This window comes from Botryllus schlosseri, chromosome 12, assembly GCF_051294905.1.
Source record: "Botryllus schlosseri isolate E-star chromosome 12, Bs_hap1, whole genome shotgun sequence".
Classification (NCBI taxonomy): domain Eukaryota; kingdom Metazoa; phylum Chordata; class Ascidiacea; order Stolidobranchia; family Styelidae; genus Botryllus; species Botryllus schlosseri.
Genome location: NC_137247.1, coordinates 20,692,471 through 20,705,623, shown reverse-complemented (window position 1 = coordinate 20,705,623; position 13,153 = coordinate 20,692,471). Strand labels below are relative to the sequence as shown.

At 41.9% G+C, this 13,153-nt stretch overlaps 2 protein-coding genes and 1 long non-coding RNA gene across 3 annotated transcripts in view; 2 read left to right on the top strand and 1 right to left on the bottom strand.

Moving 5' to 3' along the window:
• The window catches only part of LOC145451876 (uncharacterized), a 328,627-nt gene that overhangs the window by 20,326 nt on the left and 295,148 nt on the right, over window positions 1-13,153 (top strand). The window lies entirely within an intron of this gene.
• On the bottom strand, window positions 13-4,290 carry LOC145451858 (nucleolar complex protein 2 homolog). The gene has a single exon (XM_080330081.1). The coding sequence runs from the start codon at window positions 3,351-3,353 to the stop codon at window positions 1,059-1,061; it is 2,295 nt and encodes a 764-aa protein (XP_080186207.1). The 5' UTR covers window positions 3,354-4,290; the 3' UTR covers window positions 13-1,058.
• On the top strand, window positions 4,645-10,475 carry LOC145451867 (ATP-binding cassette sub-family F member 1-like). Its single transcript, XM_080330089.1, has 2 exons — window positions 4,645-7,966; window positions 8,851-10,475. The coding sequence occupies exon 1, from the start codon at window positions 5,641-5,643 to the stop codon at window positions 7,819-7,821; it is 2,181 nt and encodes a 726-aa protein (XP_080186215.1). The 5' UTR covers window positions 4,645-5,640; the 3' UTR covers window positions 7,822-7,966; window positions 8,851-10,475.

Here is a 13,153-nt window from a genome sequence, read left to right as displayed (position 1 = left end):
TACTAAAGACACTTCCTAAGAAAAGAATGTATCGGGTTGACCACCACGCAAAATTCAGGACAGCACGTATCCAACAAGATCTATGTTGGCACACAGTAAAACACAAATGATATCAGGCCATGATTTATTCAAAACTGTTGGCAGTACAATAGTAAATTGCAATTAACAAGAAGAAAACATGCCCCAGCATTATTAGCCCACATTCATGGTAACCTACTTGGCTTTCCAGCAATACACGGCAAACTAGATTCGAAAACAATTGCTACACTATTAGAATACCACAATCTTACTTGTGAGCGCTTCTCAAAATTCGAGATTTTATCATGAAGTCAGGTATTCGATCTACCTGAATTGTATATTAGCAATTACCTTACCAATATCAACAAAACGTGAATTTAAGCCACGAAATGGTACAAATTGAAAATCTCATACACACAATCATGTCCGCTTGATAATAATCTAAAAGCTAAATTAGTCCAGCATTTCAAATCATTTATAAGTTATTGTAGTTTTTCTCTGGTAGTCAAGGATAGAAAAATCTTGAAGCAATACTAGCTGTGACTAGACAGTTCCGGGCTAAACCAAGGCAAGACGCCACCACCAATATAAATACATAGAACTGTAAGTTACACAGCCATCGCACGGTTGAAAGATATATTAAGTCACTCATGGTACAAATTTCAGTGTAAAAATTGATTGTAAGACAATGTCATCTCAGTAATATTGGGCATATGACCACACCACTATTTATGAAATGGGCGTATCCTTTCATCATGACTGTAAGATGCAGTTTGACTGATTTCATAAACCCCATTATCCAAATACTTGTGCGCAACGGTGAAAAACGTGATTGAATTTCGACCACGGCGATGTACAAGATGCTTCCTTTCGGATAAATAATACCAACAACCATCGTACGCTCTCATGCAGTGGAAAGGCTTTTCCGTCAAGCCTGAAGCAATGTCCCAAGATTTGATCTGCCCACAGTGACTCCACCCAAAAAGGAGTAACAGAATCCCATGACCGATCACGCACATGAACATAGCCCTGCATCTTCTTCACTTCTCTTCATCCGAGCTGAATTGGAAATCATCTACCAAATCCGGCTCATCCAGTCCGTCTTCAAACCTGGCAACTTTTTTCGGACTTGCTTTTACGTCCTCCACATCCATGCTATCGTCGCTCAATTCATTCTCGTTGCTTTCCCCGTCAGTAGAATCATCTCCATCTTCAAAAATCTCTTGCTTTTTGCGTTTCACAGTCTTCCGGGTATCTCTACCGCGGCTATCCATATTAACAATCTTTTCGTCAAGTTCCACTCCGAAGTCAAGGTCTTCGTCTCCGGCAAACAGCTCGGTCAGCTCCTCCCTGTCTTTCGCTTTGGCGAGCTCGACGAACTTTTTCCGGTCGATTTGAGGCAGCCTTTCCTCCACAATGCGGTCCTTGTCTGCCAGGGCAACACGGTTTTCGACCTGTCTCGACTTTTTGTAATTCTTGAAATGCTTATTAAACGGCACGCCTTCGTTTTTGAGCGACCTCTCCCAATCTGACACCGCTTTTACGTCTGCAACCCCAAAATCCACTCTCGACCTTCTGTCTATGATAAACTTTGAATTCTCTTCAAATTTTGTCAGCAGCTGCTGGATAGGCTTGCTGAAAGTAGCGACTTTACACCCTTTCGTGTATTTCTTCAAAGATATCAACGTGGGCACGATCATTTCCGGAAAAGAAATAGTGTGAGCTTGCGTGTTGACGTATTCCATTAAACCGTCGTACATTTCGTCCATCGTAGTGCTTCTATAACTAGACCCTTTCAATTGAGAATTAGAAAGACGCAGCATCGTCGCAAAGTTCAGAGGTTCCATCACAGCTCCCGACTTTTTGCTGAACTCCACCAGCCTTGTCGGTTTTGTAATATAAGGCAAAAGAGGTATGTACACATCCGTGTGCTCCATCAATGTAATCAGGTATTTTACGATGCGGTATCGCAAAGGAAAATACCGTGTTGTCGGTAGCAGGTCTATGGTTCCTAAACTGACTTGAACAAGGGGGTAAAGAAGCGGTTTAATAACGGCGTCCGAAGACATATTCCCGACCATACGACACCACAAACCGATGCAGTGCACAAATTGCCAATTGTACACGGCTTGGTAGTTCTCTTTTTTCGTCACAGTCATTGCTTTACGGAGATGGATAGCAAGTTGTCGGATATACAAAAAAGCGATGGGATACGTGGCTTGCGGCTTGATGGCGAATAACTCGCACAATGTCTGCTGTAGAAAATTAATGACAGGCAGTAAAGTAGGCGAGGTAAACTTGCAATTTGACACGTACGCAAGGTAGCATTGCTTGAGGACGATGTCCAAATATTTATCACCGTCCAACTTAGCGAGTCTGTTGATGCACAGAAAAGCCAGCACGCGTATGCTCTCGTCCTCAAATCCGCTCCACGTTTTGATGAGAAACTTCAACAGCTGTTTCGTAATTTTCGGGAAGCATAAATAGTACGGAATCATCAATATCGTGTGACGTAACGCAGCGCCGAGCACCGTCGGCTCCAAAAGAAGCTGATCCAACATAATCACATCTTGTAGGTAGTACTGCACCGCCGAACGTACTTTGTCCCATGACTTTTTACGCTGAGGTTTGATCATATTCGACGATTGCTTTTGTGAGATGTGGAGAATTTTCGCTAACGACGGCACCACTTGCTGTATGCATAATCCGACGATGGCGTTGAATATTTCAGAGCTTACTACCTTATATTTCGATTTCGGGACCTTTGATTCTTTATCATCGGGTTTCCCAGACTCAGTAAATCTCACAACAGCAGCGTGAAAGCTTTTCATCACTTCTTTTAAGGCTGGTAGCGAAGATTTCTCCTGCATTAGCTTATCTTTCCACTCGCCTATCATTTTCACGGTGACTAATATGGAAGTATCTTTTTTAGTTTCAGACACCTCGTCTTGTCCATCTGAGTCATCGCCGTCGGAAACAATCTCAAGGTCACTGGCTTCTTCTAATTCTGTCGGCATTTTGTGGATTCCCGTGTCGCCATCCTCGTCGGATGACCCATCAATGTCGAAATCTTCATCGTTGAAATGCAGAAGCGACTCGTCCTGATCCTTCAGGAATTTGTAGAATTCCGGGTCTTTCTCTTTCAGTTGATCAAGTTGTTTTTGATGCGATTTATCGTCGATCACCGCGGGATCTTTTTCTTTGCTTTTTACTTTCTTTTTGGTCTTCCTTTTCTTCGCAGATTTCTCCGGTTCTACCTGCTTGGGAACCTCCTCTTCATCGCTGTCCCAATTGTCAACGAATTCGCTCAACGACATTTCCCCTAAGTCCGTCATTTTATCAGCTGATGGGCAAGTCTGTTTTGATCTGCGAAAATAACCAAAATCGGATTATTACAGATAGAATTTCGATGAAAATTAAAATCAATACTGATATTATCTCAAAGATGTAACAATTGATGATATTTACAAGCTTTGTTTTAAAGGTGTGTAATCGTATTAATCGTTGAATGATATATTTTCATCTGTTCAAGAGATAGCAGTACAATGCTATTATGCTACACACAACAATCCCTAAATTTCACTATTGACAAATGGTTCTTCATTGTAAAAGGGACGCAAGTCAATTTCCAGTGGGGTGCAAGCTTTCATACCTGATCTCAAATTCCAACTCGCGTACCTTTTCAGATCCTTAGTGAAGTAGAAATGTCATAATTTTAATGAGGGCTTCAGTTGTTTCAATCACATTATAATATGGTGAAAATAATTCTCAGGGCCTAGTGTAAGATTGTGGCCAGGCTTGAACTGTAGTGCTCGAGTATACTCCAGGTTCAGATTTAAATTAAAAGAGTGGTCGGCCTTTTATAATCGGTGAACTCACTTTCCAAACAATCGTTTTTTTATCCAACTTCCACAGGTTCGTGGGCGGTTGATTGATCAAATACCAGAAGGTTACAGATAACAAACGACATTAGACTAACTGCCTTCGTATATATAGCTATGCTATAGCCTACCATTGAAATTACGGTATTATCGTGGAATGGCGTGGATGTGGTCTTCCCTGTTGTCTGTGGATAGGCTAGCGCACGCACTGTATATACTGCGGTGGCTCATAGTGAGTGAAAATGTCGCTACCCTTCTTATAGCAACTTGAAAATCTAATCGAAGCTATATTTAATAATTCCTGAGTTCGATAAATTTTACAAATCTCGCTCTACCCATCTATAATATCCATAGGAACATCGCCAAAACACGGTCCGAAAACGAACCTTCTACCGCCACCGCGGACATGTGCAATGTGCATTCACAACACGCTCTTGAGCTAAGAGCGAAACGTTGATGGAAAGCGTGACGTATTCATCAATACGATGTGGCCTATGTCTCTCAGTTTGAATAAATTTTATGCTGGGACTCGGGTGTACTGTTTTTCCCGCAATCTTGTTTTCAGATTTTATAATTAACTGATTAATTTCTGAAGCAGTACTAAAACTTTTGTAGGAAGCTCAATGAGGCGTGAAAGTATTACGCATCTCCCGGCTGCATCACTGAGCTATATAAACATGCACTGCTGGCTTGTCACTGTTGACGGGTCTTTCGCAATCGCTATATCGCTTTCTGTGAAAAATATGTAGTTTTTTTTCTCGAAGGCTGTCAGTAAAATTAGGGTGTTATAGTTCATGTAGTCGATGTTAGATAATGCATCTTGACTCTTCTGCTGGTACGCAACTTCGATCAAAAACACGAATAGTCGCGGATATCGTACGTACAGGTATACATCAATGCGTGAGTTGACAACGGGTCAACGGCAGTATAGTTGAGTGGTAGGGCGCTGGCTGTATTCATTTCATGATTTACAATTGAATGATATATCCATATTGAAATGAACCCGAATATTTTCGTCTGACACTCGTCAGGGGGCATCGTCAGCAACTTTGGTGGAGAATTCAAATAAACACGTATTTCATGATTTGTTGGCTTTGGACTGTTGCTGGTAATATAACTCTTATATATCAATCAATCGGGTATATTAATATTTTCATCGTATCTAAACATCACAAGACTGCGATTTAATGTAAAGATAGGAAGGTGTCGAAACAACTTAGCCTAGGCGAAGTAAATATAAGCGGCATGCACACTGAATGAAAAGTAATGCATAGAATATATGACGCAAGCGAAAAAATGAGGTGGCATGTGGCGGAGGGCGAGGTCGATGTTAGGTCGTTATCCGGTAATCCTGAAGGCGGGCTATCATGGAGTTATCAATTCAATGATATTCAGGAAACTGCATTGAAAGCATTGTCAGATTTTTATCGTGCTCGTTTTCATAATATAGGCCTCTAACCTTTTCTGAAATTGGGGAATATGGCTTAAAAACATGATACGGTACCGTACAAGTTTCTATACCATTATATATGCCCGACCAAGAACCACTCAATCTGATACATCGTCACTATCAATTATCGAACAATATCGAAGCGTCATACTGGTTTTACGTTAAAGTTATAGTTGATGACCTGATAGCATATGTAAGTATTATGTCCAAAAACTAAGATTCATTTTCCATCCACATCTGTTTGTTATATGACAGGTATCTTGGTATATCTTCTTCATAAATCTGCATAACATGCCGAAAAAGTCCAAGTCGAAAATCGAAGACGAAATCCAATCCAACGACACTCAGTCGATGGACGATTATCCGAATCTGAACAAGCCCGGAGGAGTCAAGGAGGGTAAGAAAAAAAAGAAGAAAAATGCCAAGAAAGAATTTTTCGAGCAACTCGCCGAAGACAAACCTGAAGAGATAGAGATTGAAGTTGTGAAGGAAATTCCAAAGAAAAAGAAGCAAAACAAACCTGCTCCCAAGCCGGTGGAGAAAGAACCCGTCGTCAGTGACGACGACGTGCAAAATGAACCGGAACAAGATTCAGAACCCGTGCAAGATTTCAGCCACGAGGACGGGCCCCAGCAACAAGATTCCGACGTACTGGACGAGGAGGCGTTAAGCAAAATGTCCCGGAAAGACCGGAAAAAATACCAGAAACAGATGAAGTTCAAAAAAATGCTGGAGGAATCGGAAACAGCGAGATTGAACGACGAACTGAGCAATTTTAGCATTTCGCAACAGGAAACCGGGCAGAAAACGTCGGCCTTGCAGGACAACAGCATGGACATAAAAGTGGAAAATTTTTCGATAGCCGCGAAAGGAAAGGACTTATTCAAGAACGCCTCTTTAACAATCGTAGCGGGACGTAAATACGGCCTTGTCGGGCCTAACGGCAAAGGAAAAACCACATTGTTGCGGCACATGGCGTTAAGAAAAGTACGAATTCCGGCTCATATTGACATACTTTATTGTGAGCAAGAGGTTCGGGCTGACGAGACATCGGCGTTGGACGCTGTGTTAAACGCAGACACAAAAAGATTGGAATTGATGGAGCTCGAAAAACAATATATAAAACAGCAGGAAGCCGGTGACTTATCAGTGCAGGAAAAGTTGAAAAAAGTGTACGAAGATATGGAAGCCATCGGGGCCGCGTCTGCAGAATCGCGAGCGCAAAGAATATTAGCGGGTTTGGGATTTACTAAATCGATGCAAAAAAGAGCGACACAAGACTTCTCGGGAGGGTGGAGAATGAGAGTTTCTCTGGCACGCGCTCTCTTTTTAGAGCCTACACTGCTGATGCTCGACGAACCCACGAACCATCTCGATTTGAACGCTGTAATCTGGCTGGACAATTACTTACAACACTGGAAAAAGACCCTGCTGATCGTGTCCCACGACCAGAGTTTTTTGGATAACATTTGCACCGACATTGTGCATCTCGACGACATGAAGCTGCACTATTACCGTGGCAATTTCGGCCAGTTTAAGAAGATGTACGTTCAAAGGCTGAAGGAATTGACGAAACAGTACGAAAAGCAAGAGAAGCGCTTACGCGAACTGAAGGCTCACGGATCTTCGAAACAAGTGGCAGAAAAAAAGACTAAGGAAGCGCTAACACGGAAACAAGAAAAAGGTCGTCGGCGCGGGGCTACCGCTATGGAAGAAAGCAGCGAAACGCAAGTGGAGTTAATTCGTAAACCGAGAGAGTATGTGGTCAAATTCTCATTTCCAGACCCTCCCCCACTTAATCCGCCAATTCTCGGATTGTACAATGTAACTTTTGGGTATCCCGGGCAACCGTTACTGTTTAAAAACGTAGAGTTCGGTATCGATATGGAATCTCGGATATCCATCGTGGGACCAAACGGAGTAGGCAAGTCCACTCTGTTAAAACTTTTGTGCGGTACCATCGAGCCTACTTCGGGGGAGATGCGTAAAAACCACCGTGCCAGGATAGCGTTTTATTCGCAACACTCTGCCGATCAGTTGGATCTGGACAAGTCTCCCACAGAATATCTGACGTCAAAGTTCAACTTGCAGCATCAAGACGCTAGAAAAAGGCTCGGTTCTGTGGGTTTGGTGAGCGAAGCGCACACGATTCCAAATCGGGATTTGAGTGGAGGGCAAAAAGCACGTGTCGCCCTTGCCGAATTAGTGTCTAGCGCGCCGGATATTCTAATCCTCGACGAGCCCACTAATAACTTGGATTTAGAATCAATAGACGCCCTCGCAGAAGCCATTAACGACTACAAAGGCGGTGTTGTGATCGTGTCCCACGATTCGCGGCTTATCACGGAAACGAATTGCACTCTGTGGGTCGTCGAGGAACAGACCATCAATCAGATCGAAGGGGACTTTGACGATTACAAGCAGGAGATTCTCGAAGCCTTGGGAGAGGAAGTGGTTAAGAAGGAGACGTGATTGTGTTTTGGCGTGTGTTATGGGTGGGGCCCGGGCAAAATCGAGTACCTGAATCGAGTATTAGGAGCTTCAAGCCGAGTCGAGTATTCAATTGTTACTCCTCATGACGTCGTAACAGCATTGAAGATGTGGAAAGTTGAAATGTGTAGGGCTACTTTTTGGCGCTTCTTCGATATACGCCCGAGATCGAAACAGTGTTTCACGTAACACCAGCAAGTGCTTCCTATGAGCACGATACAATTTTCTAAACGTCAAAATAATTTTTTTTTTGCTTCTTGGGAGACAGATATTAGGGTTGGAGGTGGGTTAGGGTCTTAGTTGGGGTTAGGGTATCCCAAGATTACGGTTGGGGGAGGGGGTGTTAGGGAAGAGGAAGGAGGGATATTAGGGTTGGATGTGGGTTAGGGTCAAATTGGGGTTCGGATATCCCAAGATTAGGGTTGGGAAAGGGGGATATTAGTGTTGGGGGAGGGGTATAAGAGTTGGATGTGGGTTAGGGTCAAAGTTGAGGTTGGGGTATCCCAGGATTAGGGTTGGGGAAGGGGGATATTAAGGTTAGGGGAGGGGGTCTAAGAGTTGGATGTGGGTCAGGGTTAGGGTCAAAGTTGAGGTTAGGGTTTCCCAATATTACGGTTGGGCGAGGGGTTTGGATGTGGGTTAGGGATACCCTAACCTAAACTTTGACCCCAACCTTAACCCTAACTCACATCCAACCTTAATACCCCCTCCCCCAACCCTAATCTTGGGATACCCTAACCCCAACTTTGACCCTAACTCACATCCAACCCTAATATCCCTCCTTCCTCTTCCCTAATACCCCCTCCCTCAACCGTAATCTGGGATACCCATACTCCAACTTTGACCCTAACCCACATCCACCAACAATATCTCCATTCCCCCAACCCCAATATCCGTCTATTCAAATGCAAAAAAAAATATTTTGACGATTATAAAATTTTATCGTGTTCATGGGGAAACATTTACGGGTGTCATGGGGAACACTGTTTTGATCTCGGGCGTATATCGAAGAAGCGCCTACTTTTTATGGTACCGCAAAGGATATAAAGCCACTCCTATATCACAATAATTAAGATAATTTAGTGTTTCTTCGAGTATACCTATTTCATTGTACTTTGTGGCGAAGGGTCGAGCAGGACCTCTGCAGTTAGTGACAATGCTGTAGGTCAGTGGTCCTCGACCTTTTTGATATTGCCGACCGGTAAAACTTCAAAATATATGTTGCGGAGCGGTGGACCTTCCTAAATCGAAATTAACCCTCAAAATGTTACATTGGAAACTTCATTTAATTATGGTTACCACATTTTGGGAACCTTTTTAAAAATTTCCGTACTTACAATGCCGGAGTTAAATCCGGAAAAATTGGTGAATTTTTTGCGAATTTGTAGTTGGTTGACTCTTTCTGATTTGACTCCAGAAACACACACATTAATTGAATTTTCCGTTGGTTGACTAAAAAATGGGTCACCTTTTTGACTCGACTCCCGAAAGACCCGGCGGACCGTTACTTGTGTTCTGATTTCCTGTATCTCGGTTTCATTTTGACATACATTAAACAAAAATTTTTACATGAGGACGAATTCTCAAAAAAGAGGATATTTGGACTTTCAAAAATTTCAAAAAAATAGGACAAATCCTCGTGAAGAAGAACGTATGGCAACCCTATTTTGATGCCGCATTTTTTATAGTAGGTACCAGGTTCTAGTGAAGTTCCTGCATGGCCGGGTTTGCACGAACCAATGCCTAGCTTGTGATTATTCGGTAGACTATCCTTCGAAAGAAATGCGACTGTTTTTAGCTATGTGGCCACTATTATACTTCAAGTGTCGCTTAATTGCATCGTCAAAATTTGTCTAAAATTCTACGTTGCTTGCACATGTAAAGTGTCCGGAACGAGTAGTTAGACTTCTCATGAAAAGTTACGTGCAAGACTTCCGCCAAAGTAGACCATGAACTCTCTCATGCGTCACTATAACAAAAATACGTTGCAGACTTCTAAATCAGCTTAAAATTTGATGTTTCATTTCTTTGATTAATGGACAATCGCAAACTTATAGCATTTTGCAATTGAGATATCAAATTCCACTGTATTTGGTGGACCGGCAGGAATCTCGCCACGGACCGGCGGTCGAGAACCACTGCTGTAGGTTGATGACGACTTAACGTGTCTGTCATTTCCGATACCGTGCGTGGCTTTCTACTATGTGTTTAGTGAGCTGTAGTACTACAAATCGAGGGTTTCTGTGGTAGAAATACAACCAAAACTATGATTTTCATTGCAAAATTAACTCTGATTCATAATGAGTGTAAAATTTTGGTACTCGGGAAAGTTATCTCTTACTGCTCGGCTCGGATCATTAGAATTGATACTTGATTCAGTTTAGGGTACTCGAATCATTGTGGTTAGCCCTAGTTATGACTGTTATGAGACGGGTGTTTGCTGGTTCTAATCGGCGACGGACATGATGCAGGAACATGGGTGTACTACGGCTACGGGAGCTGTAAATGTGGATGATGTATATTTGCATTTAGTATTTTATTGTGCATATCTGTCACTGCGCCGAGAAAAATGATGTAGAATGTGTTTTTTCAGTCTAATTATCTGATGATGATAATAAGAGAAACTTCAGACTGCTCTTCTTTGCTTGAAATAATAACAAATGAGCTATGATAGTGGATTTGTCGGTCCGCAAAGACGACTGAATATGTGATTACGATTTTTTGTCATCTTACCGAGACCAGCCCAATTGCTGAAGGCGAACTAGCAATAGGTGGAGTGTTAAAATGTTGTCAAGTCTGTTAAATATTGGGTGTATTTATGGATGCGAGTTTTGATTCTAAGGTACCAGTGTTGGGATCAAGTCACTGCCATCGAGTCACGAGTCATTTCGAGTCAAGTCACATTTCAAGTCAAGTTACTTTTTCGAAGTATGAGGCATGATTACGTCATTGCAATTTCCTAGCTGTCTGAAATACAGATTGACTAGTCATTAATTCCGAATCGATAAACGAGTTAAATGTACTGGCAAGAAGACGCTGTGTCGCTCACATATACGTAGAACTGGTAAACTACGTATCTGCATAGCCTGAGTTCATATAGCTACCAGCCAAAATAGAGAATGGACAAACGAATTGATAAGATGCAACACATTACCCATTTACAAATTGATGATACAATTCGAGTCTGCGCCAATGGTTGATGCTGATCGATCAAAGGCCATTAATTCTGCCATCGGCAAACATCTGTTAGATAATCCGATTTGTGCGAATAATTATCGAGACGACCGATTTCGAATCGTTGGGCGAGGCCGTTCACAATTCCATTTGTGTGCCTTGGAGTCGACTTCTTTCAAAATACACCAACCAAAACTATGTCAACAAAAGGAGTTCGTGTACCACCTAAAAATAGTACATTGAACGCTCTCTCATTCACGAAATTTCATGCTGGCGACGTCCTATTTTGTGATACGATTGTTGATATACAATGTTCTTTCCATTTCTCTACTAGTTGCTGACCGTTACCCCTGACGAGTGTCAGCCGAAAATATTCGGGTTCATTTCAATATGAATATACTATTCAATGGTTGAGAACTATATATACTATATTCGATTTCAATAAGACAAGAGGTTTGGTTAAGGTAAGAACCGAACAGAAATATACATTTCGCTATTTTATTACTTTAGTACTCGAGTTACGGCAACGTAAGCTCTAAGCTTCGATCACTTCGTTTGCGATCAATTTAATTGTGAGAGAACAATCGCGACTTAGTGAAACGCACAATATTCGAATGATTATTCGCTCTCACTGGTTACACCAGCGTTTCGCGAACAATCCGAATATATGCAAGATACAGTGACTTTTATCCACACCGATAACTTGATGACTTGAAATCGACTCGTGAATTTTGGTCCGAGTCACGAGTCAGTTCACATTTCTGATATGCCGAGTCAAGTTAAGTCAAGTCATTTTAGCAAAGTGACTCGAGTCAAGTCAAGTCATGCGAAAAAGGTGACTCGGGTCATCCCAACACTGTAAGGTACTCCACGCTAATTTGATTTCTCGGGAAAGTTCCAAATGACGCTGGAAATAGGCAAGCAGGGTACAGTGAGGGGAAGAGAGGTACTGTCCCACATTCTGAGTTTGACATGTGGGTTAAGTATCAGTTTACTGATATATTCATCATTTCAAAACACCACAAAACTGCGAAACAATGAAAAGATAGGTGTCGAAACGACTTGGAGTAGTCTAGAGATCATAGACACCCATCTTGGCCTAGGCGAAAGAGGGAAGAGGCATGCACCAGTGTTGGGATCAAAAGTCACTATACCTTCGAGTCACGAGTCATTGCACATTTTGACTCGAGTCAAGTCAAGTCAATCGATTTTCAAAGATGACTCGAGTCAAGTCAAGTCACTCAATTTTTGGAGGTGACTCGAGTCAAGTCAAGTCACGAGTCAACTCACATTTCAAGTCAAGTTGCCTTTTCGATTTATGTATGAGGCATGATTACGTCATTGCAATTTGCTAGCTGTCTGAAATACAGTTTGAGTGGTCATTGGTCATAGATTCCGAACCGATGAACAAATATAGAGGTAAACGCAAGAAGGCGCTTTATCGCCCACATATACGTAGAACTGTTAAACTACGTAATTGCATAGCCTCAGTTTATAGTTACCAGCCAAAATAGAGAATAGGAAAACGAATTGATAAGATGGAATACGATACCCATTTACAAATAGCCGCAGATGTGGTCAAAGTAGTCAAGAAAGCTACTCAAGTAGAAGTAGCGACGAAAAAATCTACCCAAGTAGAAGTACTTCCTTCATAAGCATCCTAAAAAACTACTTGAAGTAGAAGTAGAATTGACTGACTTTAAAAGTACTCAAGTAAGTAAGTAGTTGTGAAAACGATTCTGATTGGATGGATTATAAAAAGGTGCAAATTGAGCTATGTGATAGGTGACGAGCTTGATTCATATTGATGCATACCCGCAGGTATCCAGTTTTCGATAGCATAAGCATTCGTCCGCATCATGGGATGAAAATGATAGTATTGATAAGGAAACGCGATTCTAATCCTCTGTTTTCTGGAACATCACTTTAAGAAAATAGCATATGGTATAGCGCCATCCCCCATATTATAAGGCCCGTAGTTTAGTCGAAAAGCAATACGGAGAAGTTGTATAGGATATACGGTGTAAACACTTTGCGCTATTAGTAAACGTTAATAAAAAATATGGTGGACCGTAAAAATGCCAACTTGTGAAGCTTTATTTCCAGAAATTAAAGGCATTACTACACTTGCTTTTATACT